Source organism: Amblyraja radiata, chromosome 11 (genome assembly GCF_010909765.2).
Source record: "Amblyraja radiata isolate CabotCenter1 chromosome 11, sAmbRad1.1.pri, whole genome shotgun sequence".
NCBI lineage: Eukaryota > Metazoa > Chordata > Chondrichthyes > Rajiformes > Rajidae > Amblyraja > Amblyraja radiata.
The window spans coordinates 55,630,471-55,651,588 of NC_045966.1; the positions used below are offsets into that span (position 1 = coordinate 55,630,471).

Sequence of the window (21,118 nt, forward strand, 5' to 3'; positions counted from 1 at the left end):
CAAATGCCTCAATCAAGTGGCCTTCACCTTCCATCATATCGCCAGCCTGCAGATTGGTTGGATTGATCTCATACGAGAACTCTTTCTCCACAATAGAATTCGTTAGGGACTGCCTGGCAATGAGGGTAATTAGTTTATTTATAAATAAGAGTAGAATCAGGCAATTCGGCCCATTAAGTCCACTCTGCCATTCAATCATGGCTGATCTCTGTTTGCTAATCCCATTTTCCTGCCTTCTCCCCATAATCCTTGACCCTGTTTAGTTTAGAGATATTGCGAAGAAAGAGGCCCTTTGGCCCACCGAGTCCACACTGACCACATAGTTACATAATTCACACTAATTCTATGTAAACCCACTTTCACAACCATTACTTACACATCAGTGGCATTTTGTTTTAAAGAGGCCAATTAATCTATCAATTTGCATGTCTTTGGGATTTGGGAGAAAACTGGAGTCCTTGGTAGAAACCCACCAGGTCACAGGGAGTACTCGCTAACTCCACGCAGACAGCACCCTGGGGCAGGATCGAACCCGGGCCACTCCAGCTCTCGCAGCTGGGCCACTGGGCCACCCCTAGGTGGCAATGCGTGCCTCCCTGCTGCCCCCTACCTAACTGGTTTGGCTGATCAGCACCATCACATTCTGGATGATGCCTACACACCATTAGCCCACCAGGACAGCAATGGGCTTTGATAATTAGGAAAAAAGTTACTCCTAAACCTACAAGTTCCCAGTCTCATCCTAAAACAGAAGCCTTGCAATTGAATACGTTCACAAATGATGAATACCTTGGTTTTGATAATGAACTTTACCCTCTTTTGAAGAGTGGTGCAAGGTGATCTTGGCCTATTCTATTACCGTCCAAGTAGGATTTTGGAGACCCAACCATACATTTCCAACAGGATAATAAAGGGTATTTACTAGAACCAGAGGACATATGTTTAAGGTGAGGGGCGAAAGATTTAATAGGAACCAGAGGGGTAACATTTTCACACAAGAGGGTGGTGTGTGTATGAAATGAGCTGCCGGAAGACATAGTTGAGGCAGGTATCGCAATGTTTAAGAAACATTTGGACAGGTACATAGACAGGACAGGTTTAGAATGATACTAGACTAAGCGGGACCTATTGGGTCCCAGTCACATGGGAGGCCTGGTCCACCAACTCAACCCATTCCCCAACACAATATTCCACCACTCACCCATCTCCCCTAACTGCGCAGGTGCGGCTCATTTCCTCTCATCCCCAAGCATTCCCTCCCCCTCCTCTTCATGTGTGGGAGGGGAGGGGAGGGGGGGGGGAGGAGGGGAGGGAGGGAGGGAAGTGGGGTGTGTGGCAAGAAGGGAGGGGTGGGGGTGTGGGCGGGTGTTGTGGGGGGAGGGGGGGTGTGGGCAGAGGGGGAAGTTGTAGGGGGAGGGGGGGTGTATGGGCAGGGGGGAGTTGTGGCGTTAGCGGGGTGTGTGGGTGGGGGGAGAGTTGTGGGGGGAGAGAGGTGTGTGGGCAGGGGGGTGGCGGGGGAGTGAGCTTGGAGAAAAGACAGGGAAGAGCCATGGGCGAGAAGGGGGGTTTTATCATGCGGGAGGAGAGAGGAGCCAGCGAGGGGGACCAGAGGGGTAGTGGCTGGAATTAGCGGTGCGATGGAGATTCACAGCGGGGACTGGTCGTTGTCCTCTGCCAGGATCAGAGTCTCCGCTTTCCGTTTGGTGCCATTGGCAACATCTCCGACTCCGGGCTGAGCTGGGTTTCCGACTCTGGGCTGGGTCTCCACTCTGGGCTGGGCTGGGTCTCCGAAGCTGGCTGGGTCTCCGACGCTGGGTCTCCGACACTGGGCTGCTTGGGGCTGGGCTGCTTCGGGCCCCTCCGATAATTGTGGCCGGTTGGAAACCTCCGTCGGCCATCCCCAGCTCCAGTAAAGACACGATGGCGCAGGAAGGGGCAGACTGTCCCGCTGAGTGACAGGGGAAGAGACTAATTCACGCAGCCCTGAACGGCAGGAGAAGAGATCGATCTGCGCATGCGCGGTTTTTAAGATTTTTTAAACCTCGCTAAATTTTAGGACATTCAACCGATCGGAATGAAACTTATTGCAATCGTGCAGCATAGGAGACCGGTGAATGAACTGGTGAAAAATCGTAGCGCTATCGCGAACCGTTTTTGCGCAAATAGAAAGACCGCACAAACCGGAAGATAACAAGATCAGAGTTTTAGTAATGCACTAGACCAAGTGCAGACCCGTTGGGTCTGTTCGCCCAACGTGCTGTTGAGGCGGGGGGGGGGGGCGCATGCGACATCACACGCATTAACCACCCCCCCACACACACTAACTACCCCCCCGCACTACCCCCCTTGTTAATATATTAATATTATTAATTTGCTCCTTTTACCCCATAATCGCTCTATCTACTGACGCATAGCCCCCAACTCGTAGGCGCGTCTAGAGAGGGGGGGGGGGGGGTAGAGAGTGAGGGCAGAGAGAGAAGGGGGTTGAGGGAGAGGGAGGGGGAGAGAGAAGGTGGGGGGGAGAGGAGTTAGGGAGAGGGAGGGAAGGAGGGGGAGAGGGAGGGAGGAGGACAGGGAGGGGGTGGGAGGGAGGAGGGAGGGGAGAGAGGGAGGGGGGACAGGGAGGGGGGGAACAGAGAGTGGGGGAACAGGGAGGGGGGAACCGACTCGCGGGGCCGGTCCCACTTCGATCGGCGAAGGCATATGGAGTTGTGTGGGGCTGGTCCCGACATCGCGCGGGGTTCCAAAAATCTTGCACTGTCCGAAAATCCCACGCGTCAACGGCCTGTCGGCCCGCAGGCGCATTGATGGCATACGCAGCGTCTCGACGGGCGTACGCAGCGTCTTGACGTCATACGCGGCGTCTTGACATCGTACGCGGCGTCTTGACGTCGTACGCAGCGTCTTGACGGCATACGCCTAGCACGTGGCGTTGCGCGATGACGTCACCACCCGGCGTGCCGTTGCGTGATGACGTCACCGCCCGACGGCATGCGATGACCAAATTCAGTCGGCCCGCCTCCTGCCCAGCTGATTGGTGTGTATGCTGCTGGTGGGACAGGCCCTTTATGCCTCGCGTGACAATAAATGCCGCCGCCATGTTCAAGCCGGTGACCTCCGGTGACCGGCTGTGACCTCCGGTGACTTCCCGATCTGCAGAGCATTTTGAGAAAGGGGGGGGGAGGTTTGGATTGGGTGAGCGTCAGAGTCCAGCTGTGGGCTTCTGACTCTCTGGAGCGCGCAGGGATGGAAGAGGCGCGCAGGCGGGCGGGGCTTCGCGAGCTGCGCCAGCTGTGATTTCAGTGGAACTTATGTGGAGAAATTCAGCGCGTGAGGAGTCACGGCCCCACGACCTGTGGGCCTGGATTGGTCGGCATGTGGGCATTGTGACGTCAGCCGTAAGAGCAGTTTAGATCTTAAAAATTGAGTTGTGTTTGAGTTTTGTGATCAATTTTACACAAAATCTGGGGAAATAATTGACCAAGGAGTGGATGTGCGAATGTAAAATTTAAATCGCTAGCGAAATGGTAAAAATGTCGGCGTTTATGCGTCTGGTTTGCGCGGAGTAATGAATCAAATGCAAAACGCCGTACACCCACAGTTTTAAAAGTAGATAGATAGATAGATAGATAGATAGATAGATAGATAGATAGATAGATAGATAGATAGATAGATAGATAGATAGATAGATAGATAGATAGATAGATAGATAGATAGATAGATAGATAGATAGAGCAAACACAGGCAAGCGGGACTAGTATAGATGGGACATGTTGGTTGGTGTGGGCAAGTAGGGCTTGTTTCCACACTGTATGACTATAATGTGGGAAGCTGACAGGTGAAAAGATCAAGATGGATTGCACCTGTCTAGGATTGGTATGGACTTGATGGGCTGAAATGCTCTCTGTCTGAACAAAAACCATTTGGTGACTTCTACTCCCTACTGCATTGAAGTATCAGAAAGATACATTTAGGAGCAGTGTGATAAAATATCACTTTAGGACAACCTGCAGAATGTTTCAATGCTAGTATGTGTTAGCTAGCAAGAGTATTGATACAAAGCCATGTGTACATGGCAGTTTTGACTGGCAACTCTCGTTAACATGAGGATTTGTTGTTTGATCTCAGGTGTTCAATTATTCCATCAACGATCATCTGGCAAGTCCTCACCACACCTTCCCTCACAAATGGAAAGCAAATGATCTTTTTCCAATGTAATATTTCTGTCACTAAACACTAATTTCCCCATGTGTCACGTTTTTATGATTAATGTATAAAACTTTCAAATAAAATGAATTAAAAAAAAATATGAGTTCATATTTTTTTCCTTTTTATTTACAGTAGAAACTTTACATTTCTTTACAACATTAGAGGAGGCCATTCAGCCCTTTGAGTCTATGTCAGCTTTCAGGGCAATCCCATCAGTCCCATTCTCCACTGCAATCTATCCCCTTTCCAATTCTCCCCCCACCCCCCTCTAACCCCCACCACCACCAATTATTTTACCACTCACGTACACCAGGTGAAATTTACCATGGCCAAGCCACTCATCTTTGGGATGTGGATGCAAGCTAGAGCACCGGGAGGCAACCAGCTGATCACAGTGAGACTGTACAAAGCCCACATAGATAGCACCCAAGGTCAGTATTCAACCTGGGTCGCTGGAGTTAGGTGACCCCATAACTCCTTAAAGATTCAAATCAATCCTGAAGCATTCACATCTCTAATGGGGCCCCCCACCCTCTCCATGGCACTGAATACCATGTCAGCATTAATATTGAGTAATAATAATAATAACAATAGTCATAGAGCTATACATCATGGAAACAGGCCATTCGGCCCAACCTGTCCATACTGAAAAAGTTGCCTATCAGAGCTACTCGCACTTAGTCGTGTTTGGCCCATAAGTATAAACCTTTCCTATCTGTGCATCTGTCCAGATGTCTTTTAAATATTGTAATTGAACCCACCTCTACCTCTTCCTCTCACAGGTCATTCCACATACGCACCTCAGATTGCTCCTTTAAATTTAAATTTAAAGATTCTCTTTAAATCTTTCCCCTCGCACTAATGTATGACTTCTGATGTTAGATACATGCCATTGAGTTTCAGAAAAATGCTCTCTCTCCAGTTTTACACCTGTCAGGCCCGACTGCTGGCAATGTTAACTCGATTAATGAGTTGCAGGTGTCAATAAACTTCAAAGTGGCTGCATGTTCACAAGGACGGATTGAGGGTTGGGTGGACGGTAGTGAGGGTTGAAACAACAGAATAGGCCATAGTGATAGAGGTTATGGGCCAGCTGGTTGCAGTCTGAACAGCTGAGGTGCACTGTCTTAGTGAGGACCAGCATTGCCCAGTTTACAGACAAAAACTGCCTGCTCATACTTTGACCGCTCATCTTGTGTCTCCGTGCATCTAAAGATAAGAACTAATGAACCGACGAAACAACTTTCTTTTCCTAAAGATAGACACAAAGTGCTGGAGTAACTAACTCAGCAGGACAGGCTGTATCTCTGGAGAGAAGGAATGGGTGACCTTTCAGGTTGAGACCCTTCTTCGAACATCACCCATTCCTTCTCTCTCTCTCTAGATGCTGACTGTCCTGCTGAGTTACTCCAGCATTTTATGTCTATCTTTTGGAAAAGAAGGTTGTTTCATTGGTTCATTCGTTGGTTCTTCACTTTAAACCAGCTCTGCGGTTCCTTCCTATACAACTTTCTTTCCCTGTTGATAAAGCCGCTGTAATTAGATCCATTCCTATCAGTGGAACATACTTTTAAATATGTTTTCCATTAGACTCAATATATATCTTCTGAATTGAGTTCTTATGGAGGGCTTGTAATTACAACAAGGAACATTTCCCTTCTTTAAAGAAGTTATGCAAATTAACCTGGTCAATCTGACAATCCCAATTAATGGTCTCACTCTCTACCAAACCGAATTAAATAAGTGGCCCAAATCGTTCCAGTAGAATAGTCAATCTTCTACAGGGCTGCTCTTTGATATCCCCTCCCCCTCCCTCCCCCCTCTTCTCCTGGCACATTACTTCTCCTTTGCCCATAGTCATACAGCATAAAAACTGGCCTTTAGCCCACTAAGTATACACTGACCATGTCTGTAGCTTCAGTTTATCAGTTTATCAGTGGATATTTTTAAGGCAGAGGTAGATAGATTGTTGATTAGTACGGGTGTCAGGACTTATGGGGAGAAGGCAGGAGAACGGGGTTAGGACGGAGAGATAGATCACCCACAATTGAAAGGCAGAGTAGACATGATGGGCCGAATGACCTAATTCTGCTTCGATGACTTATGAATTATGACCTTATCTCTGCCTTTCAAAATCAATATTCTTTTGTTCCATATGAATGGTAGATAATACTTTTTATGTATAATATTTGATTCACGGCAAACCCTATAGAACTTGCCCACTGTTGCAACATGCATTATACATTAACACTCTATTCTGTTCTGAGGCAAAACACCCATTTAGATTTTGCATTGTGCCTCAAATATACAATGTCCCGACACGCTGCACAGCAGTAATCAGACAAAGAGCATCACTGAACAAAAGAAGGAGAAATTGGGGCAGCTTATCTCAAGGTCGATCACAGAGACAGAACAAGGAAACATTGTAAAGAAGCAAAGCTTCTGGAGGAAATTGCAGATCTAGCAGAGCTGCCAAGGGTGGTACAAAGAGAGGGGATTGGCAGAATGAAGGTACCAAGCAGAGAAGCTGCAGATTTGCTCAGTGAACGTACCAGCAGGTTGACAGTGCAGCTCATGCGGTTTCCTCTGCTCTCGTCACTCAACACCAGTCTGTAGTCCAATAGTTTCTCCAGGAGACCCTTGACCAGGTTGACAAAGTGTTGCACTGACTTTTCAATGTTCAGATGTTTTGAAGCATGCTCTAGAAGGCTGGATCAGAGATTATAAAGTCAAAAAAAATAAAACCAGGCACTTCAGACCACCGAGCATGCTCTGATCATTCAGAACCTCTTTAAACCAAACCCATGCTGATCCCATGTTATTCTTCTCCACATTCCCATCAACTCCCTCCAGATTCCATCACTCACCTACATACTGAGCGGGGTACTGATTGGGGATGATCAGCCAATAATTACATTGAATGGCAGGGCTGGCATGATTTACAATGAACCAATTAATCCACCAACATGCATATCTTTGGTTAGACTCAAAAAGCTGGGGTAACTCAGCAGAACAGGCAGCATCTCTGGAGAGAAGGAATAGCTGATGTTTTGAGTCGAGACCCTTCTTTTATCTTTGGGATGTGGAAGGCAAACGGTGCACCCACAGGAAACCCTCACAGCCACATGACAAATTTAAAAGCCACACAGAAAGCACCAGCAGTCAGGAATGAACCTTAATGCCCCTGTCCCACTTAGGAAACCTGAACGGAAACCTCTGGAGACTTTGCGCCCCACCCAAGGTTTCCGTGCGGTTTTTGTCAGTCTCCCTAATGGTCGAAAGTGGTTTCCGCTTCTTCTATGTTCCGGCGATTATTTAAAAAAATTCAAAACCGGCCGCGACTAAAAATAGGTTGCCGTTTTTAAAATCGGTAATTGTTTTAGTCGAAGCCGGTTGCGATGCTAGTTGAAGGTGGTTGCCTGCACTACCTGCAACCTCCGGCAGCCACCTTCAACTATCATCGCAACCGGCTTCGACTAAAAAATAGCCGATTTTTAAAACGGCAACCTATCTTTAGTCACGGCCGGTTTTGAATTTTTTTAAATAATCGCCGGAACATAGAAGAAGCGGAAACCACTTTCGACCATTAGGGAGACTGACAAAAACTTCCGGGAACCTCACGGAAACCTTGGGTGGGGCGCAAAGTCTCCAGAGGTTTCCGTTCAGGTATCCTAAGTGGGACAGGGGCATAAGTCACTGAGGTTCTGATGTGAAACCTCTGCTAGTTGCATCACCATGCCACTTAAAGTTGTAAATTGGGCTAGAACAGCTTCCTCGATGCTAAAGGAAGCTCATCAATCTTTACTTCCTCAGAAGATTGAGGAGTTTTGGCATGGTGAAGGAATCCTCCATCAATCCTCTACCGGTGTATAGTAGAGGCCCTATTGGATGGTTGCATCACAGACTGGTTTGGTACCTTGAATGTCGAACAATAAAGGAGGCTGCAGAAAGTGGTGGATATTGTCCAGCCCATCACAGGTATTGACCTCTCCACCATCGATAATAGGTACGGGAAGTACTGCTAATATTATCAATGACTGGCATCTTAAGGGTGGTGGTGCAGCGGTAGAGTTGCTGCCTTACAGCGAATGCAGCGCCAGAGACCCGGGTTCGATCCCGACTACGGTTGCTGTCTGTACGGAGTTTGTACGGAGTTCTCCCCGTGACCTGCGTGGTTTTTCTCCGAGATCTTTGGCTTCCTCCCACACTCCAAAGACATACAGGTATGTAGGTTAATTGGTTTGGTAAATGTAAAAATTGTCCCTAGTGTGTGTGGGATAGTGTTAATATGCGGGGATTGCTGGTCGGCGCGGACCCGGTGGGCCGAAGGGCCCGTTTCCATGCTGTATCTCTAAACTAAAATAAACACCCTGGTCAAGTTCTCAAATTGCTGCTACCATCAGGAAGAAGGTGAAGGAGACTGAGAATTGTGACCTCCTGATTCAAGAACAGCTTCTCCCCATCAACCATTAGGCTCCTGAAGTGCATTTCACCACCCTAAGCACAACCCTACCTCAGCAACGATCTACTATGGACTTTGTTAATGTTGTATAATGTACGTTGACTTGCACTTATAATGGCCTTGTTACCTCGTATTACTGATAACTTATTGTATTATTAATTATTGTATATTTATTTGTCACCTTGTTGTGATAATGTAAAACTGCAACAAGTAAGAATTGACACTGTTCCTTTCCCAGTGTTTATGCCAATTAAACACTCTTGACTCTTCAACCACAGTAGGGGATTAAGCACCAAGAGGGATAAGTCTGGATACCACCCAAGAACTATAAACAATTGTCCATGAACCAAATGTGCAAAGCCTGCATCTGAATGAGGAAGCCAGGGAGTTATTGCAAGGCTAGCTCTTCATCACTATTGACTTTGCCATGGAGCATTACTGGTTAATAAGGTCAAAATAAGTTGATAAACCACCATAACAAATAACTGATAATTGCCCCAATTCCTAATATGTGCACCATTGAAGCCTGACGTTTGCCCGGATAGTAAACATAACAATGTTTTTCACTGTATCTTGGTACTCTTGGCAATAATAAACCATTTGCTGGATCAGCTTTACAGTTTAAATTAAGAACAATTCTGAACAAGGGAAGCAGAGCATGAAGCAAAGGTTGATTCCTGGAATGTGTCAAGCTCAGCATTTTTAGCTGCTGAACCATTATTTCTCAGCCCCTTGCCATTAAGCTTGATACATGTGTATGTGTCTTTCTCTATGCTTGTTAGTTGACATTTCTAAATGAATAAAATCTTACATTGTCTGGAAGAGCTGCATGTATTGCTCATCACCACAACCACCTTCCACCGCATGGTCCAACTTCAAGATAATCTCATCTTCAAACTGTTTAAAATAATCATTTGTTATTTGGGATATCTGAGATGACAATGAATAAAGGAGCAGTACAGTATTTATGCAAGCATTACTTTGGAACAAGTAGTGGTAAACATTTCAATGGTAGAAAAATAATTTCTCATTAACTCACTTATATTTCATTGGTCTCAAGAAAGACTTTAGCATTATTTTTCCAGCACTTCACAGCTGCTACTTTTGGATTTATTCCCAGAGTTCATCAATTCAAGACCCTTTCTGCCTCTCTCAGAGAGCTTTAGCAGGATATCCCTGAGCTTCTGTCATGTTGATTAGCAGAAAACCCTTCAACGTCAAACACACATAACAGACCATATGTCCATACAGGCCTCATGCACTCAACACCAACCTCTGTTCTCTTCTAGACCCATTTCCAATTGATTCAAGCTTCCCCTTCCTTCCTGAGACCCAGATGCTGATTTTAGAGTAGAATGATTACTTGGGTTTTTTAAATAATTGTTTTGGGGATGTGGCCATTGTTGGCAAGGCCAGTGTTCATTGCTGATGACGAACTGCCCCTGAGAAAGTGATAGAGAGTTGCTTTTCTGAACCAATGCAGAGAATCTTCCTGTGTTGCTCCAGAGGAGGGATTTCCAGGATTTAGTACCAGTGAAGTTGAAGGATCGGCAACAAATTTTCAAGGAAGGATGGTATGCAACTTGGATAAATCGTGTGTGGGGTTGTTCCCATGTGGATATATATCTAAAAAATGGAAAAGATCGGTCTGTGAAATGTGACTAATTGCTAAACTATTTGAAAATAAAAAGGCCACTTCGTTCTTTCCATATTTTAGGATTTGTTGACCAATATATACATTGTGTGATGGTTGTTACATTAAGTTGCCAACAGCCACTGTTCAGGGTAATTTTAGTTTTAGCTTAGTTTAGAAATATAGCACGGAGACAGGCCTGTTGGCCCACTGAGTCTGGGCCAACCAGTGATCCCCATACACTAACACTATCCTACACACTAGGGACAATTGACCATCTTTACTGAAGTCAATTAATCTATAAATCTGTACGTCTTGGGAACATGGGAGGAAACCGGAGCGACCAAGGGAAACCCAAGCAGTCCCAGGGAGAATGTACAAACTCAGTACAGACAGCACCCGTAGTCTAGATCGAACTTGGGTCTCTGGTGCTGTAAGATAGCAACTCTACCACTGCGCCACTGTGCCGCCCCATCTGTATCATTGATACAGAATCATAAATTCAAATGGCAATTGGAGAATTTAAATTCAAGTAATTAAATAAATCTAATTTAAAAATTATATTAGTCTCTGCAATGTTAACAATGAAACTATTAAATCATTATAAAAACCATCTGCTTCACAAATGTCGATCAATGGAGAAAATCTGACTTGCTTCTGCTGCATTTCTGTAATGAATGAGTCCGAAATGGGAAGGCAAACTCTGCCCAAGTTGTCAGGGGAAATGCCTGTTGGAGTGGGTGAGTGGGTGGTCTGGAATGTGCTGAAGATCCCTGCTATTTACACTAGGGTTCTGTAAGTTCCTGAACTGGTGCCAAAGCAATTGTAAATGCACCTTCTCTATTTGTACCCTTGTGCCAGCGATTCTCAGGCCAGTGAGAATCTTGCATCCTTTCAAAGGGGTTTTGGAATCATCCTTAAACCTTTTTCTCAGTTTCTCATGATGAGCGTTTGACGGCACTGGGCCTGTACTCGCTAAAGTTTAGAAGAATGAGGGAGGGCCTCATTAAAACGTATACATAGTGCGGATGTAGAGAGGATTCTTCCACAGATGGGAGAATCCAGGACTAGAGGACATAGCCTCAGAATTAAAGGACGTTCTTTTAGGAAGGAATTGAGGAGGAATTTCTTTAGTCAGAGGGTGGTGAATCTGCGGAATTCTTTGCCACATAAGTCTGTGGAGGCCAGGTCAATGATAGCTAGATTCTTGATTAGTACTGGTGTCAGGGGTTATAGGGAGAAGGCAGGAGAATGGGGTTAGAAGGGAAAGATAGACCAGCCATGATTCAATGGGCCAAATGGCCTAATTTTCTCCTATCACTTATCACTGATCTTTCATCTGCTTGTCTCTTGTCATGATAGAGATCAGAATAGAGCTTGGTGCCTCGTTTGGTGTATTAATCTTTGAACAGTATATTCTTCAGGGTGCCAGAAATCTTGCTGGAGCACAGAAATTAATGGTGAATTTCATCATCAAAGTCCACCATCATTAAGTGATGACTCCTGACATGTGGGGAGCAGTCCAGGCCCCCATTGCAAACCATTTTTGTTGAAAGTGGTGTTGTCACAGGTACACATGATAAAGGACCTTTGTTTGCAGAAAAGGCATGCAAGGCTAATCCTCCACTAAACGTCAGTGAACAAGCTGATAATGCTGAGCCCATGGGAGTGCAGGTGCTATTGCCACACTCTTCTTCTTTGGCAGTCCCTCAGTATCAAGGGGGACTTGAGTAAGATGGGTTCTGAAGTGACAGATGAGGCCAATGTGGGAGTGATGATCCCTTCTACAGATGAATCAAGAAGTACCTGATGAGACACTGTGCGGAAAATAGAGTGCAGCTCAAAAACTGGCCATGGTTCAGGAGTGGAAATGATGCAAGTTAAACAATTCTCCATTAGTCCTTTTTTTTAGTTTAGTTTAGAGATACAGCGCAGAAACAGGCCCTTCAGCCCAGAGTCCGCACCGATCAGCGATCTCAGCACATTAACACTATCCTACACACACTGGGGACAATTTACATTTATACCAAGCCAATTAACCTACAAACCTGTATGTCTTTGGACTGTGGGAGGAAACCGAAGATCTCGGAGAAAACCCACGTGATCAAGAGGAGAATGTACAAACCCATACAGACAGCATCCATATTCGGGATTAAACCTGGGTCTCTGGCATTGGATGTGCTGTAAGGCAGCAACTCTACCGTTGTGCCACCATGTCACCCCTTAGAGGGGTATAAATGCTGTATCTTAGCTTTGCTCCAGCAAGAAACTGCTCGAGGGGAGGTGCAAATTTGTAGGGAGAAAGATTGAGAAACATGTTGGTGCGATTACACTGTTTATCTTATTTTAGTCTGTTTTGAGATTCAATCTGTTGGGAGCCTATTGCCCTTGGTTAAGGTAACAGTAAAACTATCAGACATTATCTAACTGATGTCCATTAATGTGGAAATATGCTGTCGGATGTAGTGACAATGAAAGAGCCCATGGACACTGGAGATATTTACAATGGAAGCACTCCTCAACTGACAAGACACCTTTTAATATTGAAACACCTGTGGCTGGGCCAACAGATTCTGAGCAGAAAAATCCAGGCACACAAATATACCTCTTTTATTAAGGTTTTGAGAAATGACTCCCTGGATAATCAAACATCCCAAATATTGATTGACAGAACAAATATGTTAAGTGACATGATGACTATTTAATTCCTTCCCTGATCCGAACTTGGCAGTTTCAATATTCAAGTTTGTTTGAAGATTCATTCCTGTTTGTATTAACTGTCTGCTATCCCTATCCCATGACTCCTGAAAGATGCCCCATGCCCAACAATCGCTAATATCCTACATGTGACTTTAGGCCAGATTTTTAACTGGTTGCTTATTTCAGGAGCAGTTCATTCATTCATTCATTCATTCATTCATTCATTCATTCAGTTAACGATGGACAATAAGTGTCAGCATTGCTCACATCCAGTAAATTTAAAAAAAATACATCCCCACTCAGTCCCTTTAAGTAAGGTAATCGCATTAGTGCATTGAACTCTCCCTCCAAACTTCCATCCATTGATTGCAGCAAAATTAATCTCAGAGATAGAAGATAATGTATCAATATCACGGTGCAACATGGTTTTTTTTAGGCTAGCAATTATGCATCTTCCTCTGTTCAAACAAAACTCATTCAATAAGTGTTCAATAGAGTGCAGTAACATCCATCATTATTTCTAACGTCCACGAGCACCAGCAATTTTGAGCTCATCCCGTTCGAATTGTGATCACCATCCTTACTGTGCAATTATCACGCGACATTGCTCCATCTATTTCCCCAAACACCACCCCCATCTCCGTCTGACAGATTCTGTTTCGCAGGCAGAACTGTCTAGTGAGTCATGAAAGGATTTGTGCACGATCGATCGATCATCTTCCCCTACATACCTTTCTGAAGTTATTGAACACAGTGTACTCGCACAGCATCATGTCAAAGAAGATTGGAATAGTAGCCTTGCGAAGTTCCACCTCTGGAATCAGGGTCATTTCTAGGATTGGGCCGACCATCTCTGGGATGAAGTGGATTTTGTTCTGTGCTGTTATTCAACATGAAGATGAAAACTGATTAGTGAAGTGGATGTCTGGAAATATTCCTTACTGCAAACCTGACTTTAGAGAGCAAAGGAGAGCAGATGCAGGAAATTTGAAATGATGAACAAACAGCAAGCACTAAAACATTTTAACAGGTCAAGCAGTATCCATGGAGAGAAACACACCATGAATATTTGCAGTATTTTTTATTCTTAACTGTTTTGCTGGTGTACTATTGGAACTAATTTGAATTGCTTTAGTGCCTGTCCCACGAGCATGCGACTTGAAGTGGGGGCCGCGTGGAGGTCGAGTGAGTGACGTGAAGTTCGAGCTGCGTACGGCGTCAAGACGCTGCGCACGCCCGTCGAGGCGGTGCATATGTCGTCGAGGTGGCTGCGGGCTGGCAGGCCTCTGCCGCGCGGAATTTCTGAACACGGTCAGTTTTTCGGAGCACCGCGTGATGTCGAGACCAGCTCCGTACGGCTCCGGCGATCGAAGTGGGACCGGCCCCGTGAGGCCGTACGGCTCAAGCTACCATGTTAGGTTGCCCATGGAGTCGCATGCTCGTGGGACAGGCCCTTTTGTGTATTATCTTTACTCATAATTTTCCACCTTCCTCTCCTGAAGCCTCATCCTCAGGGTGTTTAGTTTAGTTTAAGATACAGCATGGAAACAGGCCCTTCGGCCCGCCGAGTCCTTGCCGATCAGTACACCAGCACCATCCTACACACAAGGGACAATTTACAATTTTACAGAAGCCAATTAACCTACAAACCTGTACGTCTTTGGAGCGTGGAGAGGAAACTGGAACGCCTGGAGAAAACCCACGCAGTCACAGGGAAAACGTACAAACTCTGTACAGACGGCACTCACAGTCATGATCAAACCCGGGTCTCAGGCACTGTAAGGCAGCAACTCTACCACTGTGCCACTGTGCTGCCTGTATTTGCAGTGTTTGTTTTATTTTTTAATCGGTGTTGCTAGTGTACTGTTGGAACTAATGTGAATTGTTGCATCTATTATCATTATTCCTAATTTTCTACCCTCCTCTCCTAAAGCTTCATTGCCTGGGTGTTATTGATTAATGTTTACCTAGCCTTGAAGACAAAGTTTCAAGTATGATTTGACTCAGAGGATCATATTCCGTGAGGGAAGCCTGCAGCAAACTTATATTCCTTTCCTCCCGACATCCACTCAAGGATGCTTCCTGGAACGATAACTAGCTAGCAAATGGAACAGAAAATGGCCAGGCTGGTGAGGAGTGCTAAGTACCTCAGCCCAAAACGTTCAGAGATAAGGATTCTAATTGAGTTTTTATTCCTTTCTTGCTCAATGGCAGTCTGGCCATGTTGAACGTGTCCTGGCTCAGAATAATGTTCGTGGGACCGAAGCAGGGACTTGAATGGTAATTAGAAACACTGTGACACGCTGGATAAAGCACTCCTGTGGATGGACCTACAAACTACAATCAATGTGCGTTAACAATGAATGGCCACTAAAAAGTCACAGGACTTCCCACTAGGAAATTATATCAATCCTTCAGTGCACAGAAATGCAGAAACCCAATGAATGTTTATTTTAGGGGCCTAATGCTGCTCAATCATATAGCAGGGGAGAGTCATGTGTTCCAGTGTTGTAGATCAGATCAGACCCATGTTGCCATGTGTTGTAAATCAGACCTTCCCGGATTTTGTGCACAGATCAGACTTCTAGAAAGTGCAGAGGAAAGGAGGAAAAACTTGGAGTTTGTATCGAGGTGCAGGGGTGATGTGCAATGATATTCATACCAAGTCCTTGATTTTGCCAAACAATTGTTTACTGATTGAAGATGTATTGGGAGTTGAACGGGCCACTGCATCAGAATTTCTGGGCCACAAAATTTCACTCACCAAGCTTGTACCACATATCACGAATATCAAACCCAATCTGACGCCTCATGTCTCCGTACCTGAAAAAAAAAAGAGCATTATCCTTTTTTTAATTGCAAAACAGCCAAAATGTATAAATAATCTGTATTTCTCCACTTTGTCCTGTAATCATTAACGTTTTCCTGACATGTCTTTGACTCAAATATGGTGCCAAGGCCTGGTGACTTGTATGTGGTCTCAATGGACTATTTCTATATAGTCTGGACTAAATCTAGGATTATGCTAATGTATAATAATAATTTACTGAACTGTTTGCAAAAAAATAATTTCACTGTACCTCGATACAAGCAACAATAAGGAACCATTGAACATTGGGAGGAAATACTACAGAACAACACATGGGAAAAATTAGCCAGTTACCCGATAGTGTGCTGATTTATTTTCCATTATCTTTAGAAGATAAATGTCAAAGAAACCGACTGATTCTCACGATAAAGGATCATCCATTTAGATCTGAGAGAAAGTGAATTGCCGTTTGTCCTTAGAATTGTCTATTCTAGATATCTAATCAATGCAGAGCACTTGAGTTCATTCCAGATTACACTGAAGGTAGACACAAGATGCTGGAGTAACTCAGCGGGTGAGGCAGCATCTCTGGAGAGAAGCAATGGGCAACGTTTCGAGTCAAGGCCCTTCTTCAGACTCAAAGAGGGTCTCGACCCGAATCGTCGCCCATTCCTTCTCTCCAGAGAAGCTGCCTCACCTGCTGAGTTACACCAGCATCTTGTGTCTACCTTCGATTTAAACCAGCATCTGCAGTTCTTTATTACCAGATTCGACTGACATATTTTTGAACAAATAGAATCAGAAGATTTCGTTGTTTAGATACAGCAGAAAAACAGGCCATACGGCCCACCGAGTCTGCACCAACCAGCGATCCCCGCACACTTACAATGCTCTACACACACTAGGGACAATTTTACATTTATACCAAGCCAATTAACCTACAAACATTTAGGATACATTTGGATATGTATATGGATAGGAGATATTTTTAAATGGATATGGGCCAAATGCAGGTAAATGGATCAGTTTAGCTGAATCTTGATTGGTATGGACGAACTGAGCCAAAGAGCCTGTTTCTGTGCTGTATGCCTCTGTGACTATCTATCCTTGTGAGAGTACATGCCTCCACCTGTACTCAACACACCAGCACTAAGGCAGTGTTTCAGGTTTCAATCACCCAGTGGATGAAAACTTGCTTCCTCTGATCCCCTCTAAACCTCCTCTCTTTACGGTACACCCATGCTGTCTGATACCGCTGCCACGTGAAAACCTTTCAACTATCTCCCTATTTAAAACTCCTCACCATTTTGTATACATCTATCAGGTTGCCTCTTAGCCACCTCTGCTGTGTGGTAAATGAATATTCAGTCAGGCTCTCTTCCTACCATCCCCGGCAACATCTGTCGAATCTTCTCAGCACCTTCTCCAGTGCTGTCATAAGGTCATAAGTGATAGGAGCAGAATTAGGTCATTCGGCCCATCAAGTCTACTCCGACATTCAATCATGGCTGATCTATCTCTCCCTCCTAACCCGATTCTCCTGCCTTCTCCCCATAACCTCTGACACCCGTACTAATCAAGAATCTATCTATCTCTGCCTTAAAAATATCCACTGACTTATCCGCCACAGCCTTCTGTGGTAAATAATTCCACAGATTCACCACCCTCTGACTAAAGAATTTCCTCCTCATCTCCTTCCTAAAAGAACATGCTTTAATTCTGAAGCTATGACCTCTAGTCCTAGACTCTCCCACTAGTGGAAACATCCTCTCCACATCCACTCTATCCGATGTCACATCCTTCCTACAGTGTGGTGATCCGAACTGTACTCAATACACCAGCTGGTGGAAAACCAATGTTTTATAAAGTGGTGCCATAAACTCCCTGACATACTCTATTCATCAGTTAATGAAATAACTTTGTGGGTGGCACTGTAGCGTAGCTTTAAAGCTACTGACTTACAGGGCCTGTCCCACTTTCACGACCTCTGCCGAGTTTGCCCTTGACTCATACTAGCAGCATGGTTGTCACGAGGTCGTAGGAGGTCTTAGGTAGGTCGTAGCAGGCCGTGATGCTAGTCGTAGATACTCGCGGCATCAAGTAGGTCGGGGCGTTTTTCTAGCATGATGAAATATGTCCACGGGTAAAAGAGGTCGTGAATTAGGTCATGAAAGTGGGACAGGCCCTCTACAGGGCCAGAAATCCGGGTTCGATCCTGACCATAGGTGCTGTCTGTACAAGTTAGTACGTTCTCCACATGACCTGCATGGGATTTCTCAGAGATCTTCAGTTTCCTCCCACAGTCCAAAGACATACAGGTTTGTACTTTAACAGGGTTGGTATAAAAAAGGTTAAATTGTCCCTAGTGTATGTAGGGTGGTGTTAATGTGTGGGCATCACTGGTCGGCATGGACTCGGTGGGCCGAAGGGTCTACTTCCATGCTGTATCTCTAAACTAAACTAAACTAAACTAAAACGATCCCATATGCCTTTTTCAACATCTTATCTACCCATGCTGCCACCTTCAAGCATGAACTTGTACACTGTGGTCCCCCTGTTCTTCGAAACCCTATGATTCCTTGTGTAACCTGTTCTAAACATTCTGCATCAGCAAGCTGGCCGCGAAAACCAGTGGTATGCTGAGCTAAACTGCAGCACTTCCAAAGAAGGTAACTGTGGCCAGACCACAACGTTCACAACGTTCATGTGAAAGATTGATTTGACGTTGTGGAAACATAGAAGAACAGCATGACATGGGGTAGAACAGATGCCAAAGATTCAGATATCTCACTGGAGATCTCCTGATTCTGCATAGGCCAGGAAATCCTACATGCCCGCACTCTGAAGGCAGCTACAGATAATCATGGAGGTTAATGCCTTGCGATCTGGATCCAGTCCCTTCAGAAGTTCAATGATTATACAGGAGTGATTAAGGTCAGTCTATGGACTATTAAATCCCATTTACTATCTGTTGCATCACTAGTCTTGGTCAATGCTGAATGCACCATGCCCCCATCACTCAACCACCAACATTCGCAATCAGAACATGCTAAGTGAATTAGTACAATGCGAATTTACAGGAAACTCTACTTTAAGTGTTGAATATGTCAGGAGGACACATTTGTATGTTGTTTTGCATCCTTTACACATTATTTCTCCAGACTTCACATAGGTTCTTTGGAGATCCCAAGCACTGCCAAATATTCATCCCTGACCAGCACTGCTCCCTCTAAGATGTCACTCTCTTCCATGGGACACAGCCTCGGTTTGCAATAGCAATAACAAGCAGAAACTAACAAGAGGGATGGCTTAATCCCCATGGAAGAAACAATGCAGGCCATTATTGAGGTGTTCAGGGATGAGGTTGCAACAAGGCTGAAAGTATTGAACATGACCTGTATTCCCGTACATATTCCATATGACCTATCATCACTCAATCCACATTTACAATCAGGCTAGGGATCAAGAAGACAGTAAAGCTCCCACCTGGGTCAGGATGGGTGAAGCCACATGTTTTGCTGATGTGGACTTCACTAAGTACTTGCAGCTAGTAATCTTTCAAATATGTAATTGAAATGATTGGGCAAGGTGCCATCAAGCCTGTGTCAAACATCAGAGGATGTGGTTAGCCAACTCCATCCTTATTCAGGATGGAGCCCAACTTTAACACAAAGGAATTGATGGCCAACTGTTCACCTGCCCACAGTGAAGCAAGGCATGGTCAATGTTGCAGCTTCCACTGCACTACAAGTCGTGTTCATCCATTGTCTGAGTTCTGCACTGCAGCTCAGACTGTTACCATGGTTACCATGGCTTACAGTAAGCCAAGGGGCTTGCAAGGTCCCACAGCAGGTTGCCAGGATCTCAGACGAGTTGCCCCAAGTGAGTAGCATTTCTACTGTGAGCAAAAGCAGCCACCTTTCCCACGACTACCGAGACAGCTGCCTTGCACAAGCCATCTCTGGCTGCTAGGGAAACAATTACTAACATATGAAAAGATACACGGAACCAAGGCACAAGGCAGTGATTAGGGCTGATTATCATGTGGTGTATAGTATATGGATGAAATGGATTAATTTGGCATGCAATATTTAATCTGCAGTATATTTTACTCTAAAATGTGCCCTAGCTGTTGCTATGATGGTCATTTACAGAGAGGAAGAAAGGTGTATGAATGTTTAAGGTAGAAGATTAAGAATTTTGAAATAATAGTTTAATCTAAGATTATAATTGTGTGAATTCTTCAGACGGTCAGGTTAGAAATATGTTTTCCTCTTTCTACTAATTTCTTCTTCTTCATCCTATTCTTTCTCCTCAATGGAAAGCTGATTCTGAGCTCTGGCCCCACAGTGGTCAGTCAGTAAGAGCAACACACAACAGACCCCCAAGGGTCTTGGCACCTGCAGACATCAGATGCAAGGATCATAGGTAGGTAGGAGGGTGAACCGGACTAAAGCCTCCAGCACCTGGGAGATAGGCTGTAGGAGGCAGCCCCCGGGACACAAAAAAGAGGAGAGGGATAATAATAATAATAATAATAATGGATGGGATTTATATAGCGCTTTTCTAATACTCAAGGCGCTTTACATCGCATTGTTCATTCACTCCTCAGTCACACTCGGTGGTGGTAAGCTACTTCTGTAGCCACAGCTGCCCTGGGGCAGACTGACGGAAGCGTGGCTGCCAATCTGCGCCTACGGCCCCTCCGACCACCACCAATCACTCACACACATTCACACACATTCACACACAGGCAAAGGTGTGTGAAGTGTCTTGCCCAAGGACATAACGACAGTATGCACTCCAAGCGGGATTCGAACCGGCTACCTTCCGGTTGCCAGCCGAACACTTAGCCCATTGTGCCATCTGTCGTCCCGATGTCGTCAGATCACGGGAACTGCTCCAGTACATCTACCGGACCTTGGACTTTGAATAATGGCAACAAAAATGGCGGCATGTGTAATGTATGCAAAAAGAATTTCACTGTGAAATTGCACATGTGACAAATGACTATTGAACTATCTTGGTTTTGGTGTACGCAGCATTGGCACCGAGCGCCCACAGGGTGATGATAGTTCAGTCATTTGTTCCAGTAACATGGGACGCCTGCTTTCTTCATCCATTGATATCAAAGCAATTACACCAGTAGATCATATCAGCAGGAACGTCCCTGCCTGAACAGCATTACCTCACACATATTCTCATGCTGCTCGGGTAGCTGGTTTACTCCTTGAACTGTGTGTGTGGTTATCATGTGCTGCTGAGAGCAAAAGAAACAGACTGCCAGAGGAACCCGACGGGGAAT

At 45.1% G+C, this 21,118-nt stretch overlaps 1 protein-coding gene across 1 annotated transcript in view; it reads right to left on the reverse strand.

Moving 5' to 3' along the window:
* The window catches only part of dock2 (dedicator of cytokinesis 2), a 703,541-nt gene that overhangs the window by 127,146 nt on the left and 555,277 nt on the right, over nt 1-21,118 (reverse strand). The window contains exons 32-35 of the mRNA XM_033029960.1: nt 15,769-15,827; nt 13,736-13,884; nt 9,483-9,568; nt 6,762-6,918 (exon numbers count right to left, since the gene is read on the reverse strand). Of these exons, the coding sequence (XP_032885851.1) occupies nt 6,762-6,918; nt 9,483-9,568; nt 13,736-13,884; nt 15,769-15,827 (451 nt within the window). The remainder of the gene's footprint in view (nt 1-6,761; nt 6,919-9,482; nt 9,569-13,735; nt 13,885-15,768; nt 15,828-21,118) is intronic.